Genomic DNA, 5,142 nt, shown 5'->3' on the forward strand with positions numbered 1-5,142 from the left:
TGGTTTGGAAGCAGCTGGAGGAATGAATTAGGTCCTGGTTGTGGGTTTTGTTTTTTTTTTTTTTTAAGTCAGACACAGACACAGACACAGCTGTTGAGCAAAATGCAGCCTCCACAGAAAACCCAAAGCCTCAGACCCTTCAAGCAGAGGAAGAGTTTAGGTAAAGTTCTCAGAGTCGCTGTCTGGATTCTGGCCCTTGAGACAGGGAGGAGAGGAGACACAGACTTCTATTACATGCCGATGTATTAATTTGAACTTACATGTTCACAGCAACCAGAAGAGAGGAAGTCGCTAGAATCCAGGCGAAGTTCCCCAGCAAGATCCTGGTAAGACTCCGTTGTGCTTCCTGAGTGATGCCTGCAATATCCTGTTCTTTGAAAAACCGAAACTCACCCAATGACCTTCTCTCTGTTCCAAGTTCCTAAGACACAGAGAACTGAGCACATTCTTGGACACTTGCTTCCAAAGAGATTCACGCAGAGACTCTTAACAGAGTAGTAGTGGAGCACTACCCCAGGGAGAGGTTCCTGCCCCCGCTGGACAAGACTCGGTTCCTGGTCCTGCAGGCACTGACCATGACCCTCTTCCTCAGTGTCACCGGGGAGGTGACAGAGCGCACATTGGCACGTGTGCTATGTATGCCCAGGATTCTTAGAACAATAGGATCTAGCAGAGGGAGGCAGGGAAGTAGTCCTGCTTGGCCCTTTTCCCTTCAATTGTGCCTTTGAAAAGGATGGTCTTGGGGTGCCTGAGTGGCTCAGTCAGTTGAGTGTCCAACTTTGGCTTAGCTCATGATCTCTCAGTTCACGAGTTCAAGCCCTGCGTCAGGCTCTGTGCTGACAGCTCAGAGCCCGGAGCCTGCGTCAGATTCTGTGTCTCCCTGTCTCTCTGCCTCTCCCCCACTCACACACTCTCTCTCTCTCTCTCTCTCTCTCTGTCTCTCAAAACTAAATAAACATTTCAAAAAAATTTTTTTTTTAAAAAAATTAAAAGGATGGTCTCATGAATAAACAGTCATTAAAAGGTTGCAAGGACCTTACAACTCTAAAGAAAGTGGGGGCTCTCAATTTGACAGAAGAGCTGTTGTCTCTTATTTTTCAAAATTCTGCTGGTACTGTGTTCTAATTTCTGGCTTCAAATTTCTCTGAGAATCTTCCAAAGGAACTTTGGAAACGAGTCCAAAGAACCGTCCAGTGTCAGGTGTTTTAAATGTCCAATGACGGCATTTTGCCTCTAAGGAATTTTTGGTAGAGCAATGGTCTGCCCACCTGCTGGAGTCACTGAGCAGAGGAGCCAGACCTTCCCCATATCCAGCTTCCTCCCACTCAGAACAAGGAAGAGCAAAGTCAGACAAGTGTTGCTGGCTTTAAAAATAAAGCTTAAGCGATGGAAGTTGTCACCTGCCAGCTGGCCTCAATAAAAAAATGACATGAAAACTAAAAGTAGCTGACTGGGGCTCAGTAAATATGGCTGGCGTGAGTCTCCCTGTACTGGAAACCACCTCCCAAAGGTTTTGGCTGATGCTGACAGTTTCTTCACAGTGTTTATTATGATTTTTTTTATGAGCCCTTTTAGAACACTCCGCATCCTCCTCTGACCTGCTAAGGGTTAGGTTGATCCAGTGGAAAGTGGGGGCAACTGAAAGAAAACCAAAGTCAGCCTTAGATCCCAACTCCGGTCAGACTCCAGATGCTGGGGGGAAATGGGTGGCTTTACTGGAAAGTGAGTTTTGACCCCATTTCCCCCTTTCTTTCCATATAGATGTGCCTCCAATTTTCAGGCACTCCCCATTCTCCATCCCAATAACTTTGAATCTCTACATTAATGCATTTAAACATATTGATATTAAGCACCCATTGTGTATCAAGCTCTGCAGGAAGAACACCGAACAAAACAGATGAAAATCCCCGCCCTGAACATCTTCCGAACCACAGCGTTCACTCTTGGGGACCCCTCAACCTTAACAAAAGGACCGCCTGGTGGAAAAATGAAGGTGAAGGTGCAATTTTGAGGCGCGAGGTTGCAACAGCCCCTCCCCCCAGCCTTACCCTTTCCCAGAAGGCAGAGTGGCCATTTGCTCCCTGAGGGAGAGCAGCGCAGTGGTCAGGGTTTGGTCTTCAGGTTATCCACCTTTTGGTAACCAGGATCCGAAACCATTTCCCCTCCCACCCACCACATAAATGTAGCCCTCATCACTGTATCCCAGGAGCGCCCTGGCTGTGCCCTGAATGTTTGGGCGAGGGGGAGTAGACAGGGCTAACCATCACCAACAGACCCATCCAGCCGTGCACTCCAACCAAATGGAGCTGTTTCTCTACAGCATTAACCCGAGGGGAGGAATTTCAGACCTTAGGGCAGTAATTCCTTTGCAAATGTTACCCCAGAGCTGCTTAAATGACGTCAGAATCCCCAGGTTTCCATATTCTCTTGTCACCACACAGGAAATTCTTTGCTTTAAGCTCATAGCAAACAGAGACCTATTTGCTTAGCATTTTGGTGCTGTGAATAGTTTTTCTAGCTAGTGATGGGGTGGCCTTGCATGTTGAGCCCGTCAGAGGGTCCCAGGGCATTTTTAATCCCCAGGGAAGGGAACAGTCTTTCTGCAGGATTCCAACAACTCCCTTGTCACCCCAGAGACACTGCAGAGAGCTGTTCTTCCCTTTCTTTTATTTTTAATCGTGATAAAAATGCATCTTAACTATTTCTAAGTGCACAGTTCGGTGGCATTAAGTACATTCCCACAGTTGCACAACCATCACCACTGTTGAGCTCCAGAACTTCTTCATCTTTCCAGATGGAAACTTTGTATTCATGAAACGCTAACTCCCCACTGTGTCCCGTGCCCCGCCCCTCCCTGGCCACCACCAGTGTACATTGTTTCTCCGATTTTGCTACCCTGGGAACAGCATGCAAGAGGAATCATACAGTGTCTTTTCCTGGCTAGTTTATTTCACTTAGCATAAGTTCTTAAAGTTCATCTATGCTGTAACAATTTCTTGTCAGAATTTCCTTCTTTATAAGGCTAATGCTCCATTGTGTGTACAAACCACTTTGGTTTACCCATTGGCCTGTTGATGGACAGTTGCTTCCCTCCATCCAACCCTTTAACTTCTGCACTTTGGTTTCTTTATCTGTTAGTAGGAAAGCAAATGGGACAAGAGATGAAGTTTTGTATAAAAAGTTGAGTAATGACGCATATAAATTATTGTTTCAGCAGTGACCGGTAGAGGCAGGGAAATGTATCTGACGCTTTGAAAGCCTCCAGGCAGCAGCAAGGGAAGCAGGTGGAAGGACTGTGCTTCTCGAACAATCTTTCTCAAAGTCAGGTGTGCCTCTCTTACAATCCTGCAGATTCCCAGGCTGCTTCCTGGATCTACTAAGCCCAAATCTGGAGTGGGGCCCAGGAATCCGCATTTTCAGCAGGCACTCCTGGGTCATTGTCAAGTTTGAGGACCTCGCACCAAAGTGGGGAGGTGGGCTCCTTGGGTAGACATGTTTGCAGTGAACAAACAGAGGTAAGTCAGGCCTTGGGTCAGGAGCCCATTCCCTGCCCACTTAAAGTTTCCCTTTCCGGCCCCCACCCCTCCCAGGAGCCGCCTGGTCCTGGGGGCCTCTGAAGCCTTTTACTTGCTGGTGAACAATAAGAGCCTGGTCAGCATCAGTGTGACCATGGCAGAGGTCTACAGGGACTACCAGAATGAGGACGGCCTCGTGTACGTGACCTACGCCTCCCAGGAGATGTTCGACTGCCTGGGCTCCAGGAAGACCCTGCTGTCCTCTGCAGAGCATGTCTAGAACCTGGTGTCACCCCATGTGGGTGGACTCCATGTGGGCTCGGTCACTGGGAACCTCAGCCTGGGGACAGGTCTCTGGGGAATCCCTGTGTGGGGCCTTATGAACCCACTCATTTGGGGGCAGGGGTCCTTATCTGTGCCATTCCCGAGATGATTGTTGTATCACTCCCACTTGGCTTATTTCCTCTCGGATTCTGTTTCATCTGTTTATGCCACACGGATTTATGCCAAAGATGCAACTACTCAGTTCCAAATAATTTGGATGAGCAGTTTTCCTTAGAATAGAATTTTTTTTAAATAATGGCTTTCATTTAAATCTTCATTATGGACTAGACTTTGTTCAAAGTAGTCTATAGGTATTAACTCCTCATAATTGTCCTACATGTTAAGTACTTTTATTCCCATTTTAAAGATAAGGAAATTGGGTCAGAGGAAGGTCAAGAAACTCCCCAAAGTTCCCACAGCTGGCAAGCAGCAAAACTAGGTTTTGAAATCAGTCTGGTGTAGAACCCAGGCTCATCACACAGAAACTTCCTCCCTTGGTGACAACCTGCTCGTCTTGAATTGAAGCTGAATTCGACTTGTTCACCTGCCCACACAGGAGACAAAGAGGCAGACACATGCCTGCAGAGGACCTTGGTCAGGTAAGAGCAGTTAAACACTAGTTACAGGGCAGCCCAAAGGCAGGACGCTTGGTCACAGAGGGCGTCCCAGGTTGTGAACTTTGACCTAGGTTTGGAGACTGAAAAGCCTCTTTTTAGGAAGGAATTTTTTTTTCTTGCTTTTAATTCACTTGTGGCGAATAAACATCAGATAGGCATGTCTTGTGTGCCAAACGCTTCTAACAGTGGGAGCGACAACGGTGAGTGAGACAGGTAAGCGACCAGCCTCGTGTCGCTCTGTCTAGTGAGGGAAGAAAGAAAATACAGAGAAGCATTGTAAGTGGTAGGAAGACCGATGAAATGGGGTCAGGGATAGGGCTGGTGTGGGGACACCTTACCTCAGTGGTCCGGGAGGTGACCTGTGCACTCAGTCCCTCGAGTACAAAGGAGCCAGTCCCACGTGGATCTGGGAGGGGAGCCTGTACGTTTTGCAGGACGGCGGTGGGCAGAGCCTGTGCAGGGTGGTGGTGAGCAGAGGTGGTATTTTGGTTTCTGGTTTGCGTTGTTTTGTTTTGTCTCGTTGTTGCTGCTGCTTCCCTACATGCTTTGGCTTTTCTCTGTCCGGTTGGATAGGGTTATTTTCGGTGGCTTTATCTACAATGGGCACACAGGGCAAGTTCAGCAAATATTTACTGGCATCTTCCTTCATTTGGTCATTTTTCCAGACGCTGGGTCTCCAATGAGCC

General features: G+C 47.7%; 1 protein-coding gene across 1 annotated transcript; it reads left to right on the forward strand.

Moving 5' to 3' along the window:
* Window positions 1-102: 102 nt before the first annotated feature.
* Window positions 103-3,795, forward strand: LOC121014983 (microtubule-associated proteins 1A/1B light chain 3C-like). Its single transcript, XM_040451640.1, has 5 exons — window positions 103-160; window positions 271-326; window positions 483-591; window positions 2,917-2,926; window positions 3,591-3,795. Exons 1-5 carry the CDS (start codon window positions 103-105, stop codon window positions 3,793-3,795), a joined length of 438 nt encoding a protein of 145 aa, XP_040307574.1.
* The last annotated feature ends 1,347 nt before the right edge of the window (window positions 3,796-5,142 follow it).

Source organism: Herpailurus yagouaroundi, unplaced genomic scaffold (genome assembly GCF_014898765.1).
Source record: "Herpailurus yagouaroundi ecotype Mexico unplaced genomic scaffold, PumYag 205, whole genome shotgun sequence".
NCBI classification, from domain to species: Eukaryota; Metazoa; Chordata; class Mammalia; order Carnivora; family Felidae; genus Herpailurus; species Herpailurus yagouaroundi.

What these genes read in the sequence shown, in the direction of transcription:
- LOC121014983 (XM_040451640.1), top strand. Translation starts at nt 103, where the DNA reads ATGCAGCCTCCACAGAAAACCCAAAGCCTCAGACCCTTCAAGCAGAGG. An exon ending in CAAGCAGAGGAAGAGTTTAG is followed by an intron (nt 161 to 270) that starts GTAAAGTTCTCA and finishes ACATGTTCACAG; the next exon opens with CAACCAGAAGAGAGGAAGTC. An exon ending in AGTTCCCCAGCAAGATCCTG is followed by an intron (nt 327 to 482) that starts GTAAGACTCCGT and finishes ATTCACGCAGAG; the next exon opens with ACTCTTAACAGAGTAGTAGT.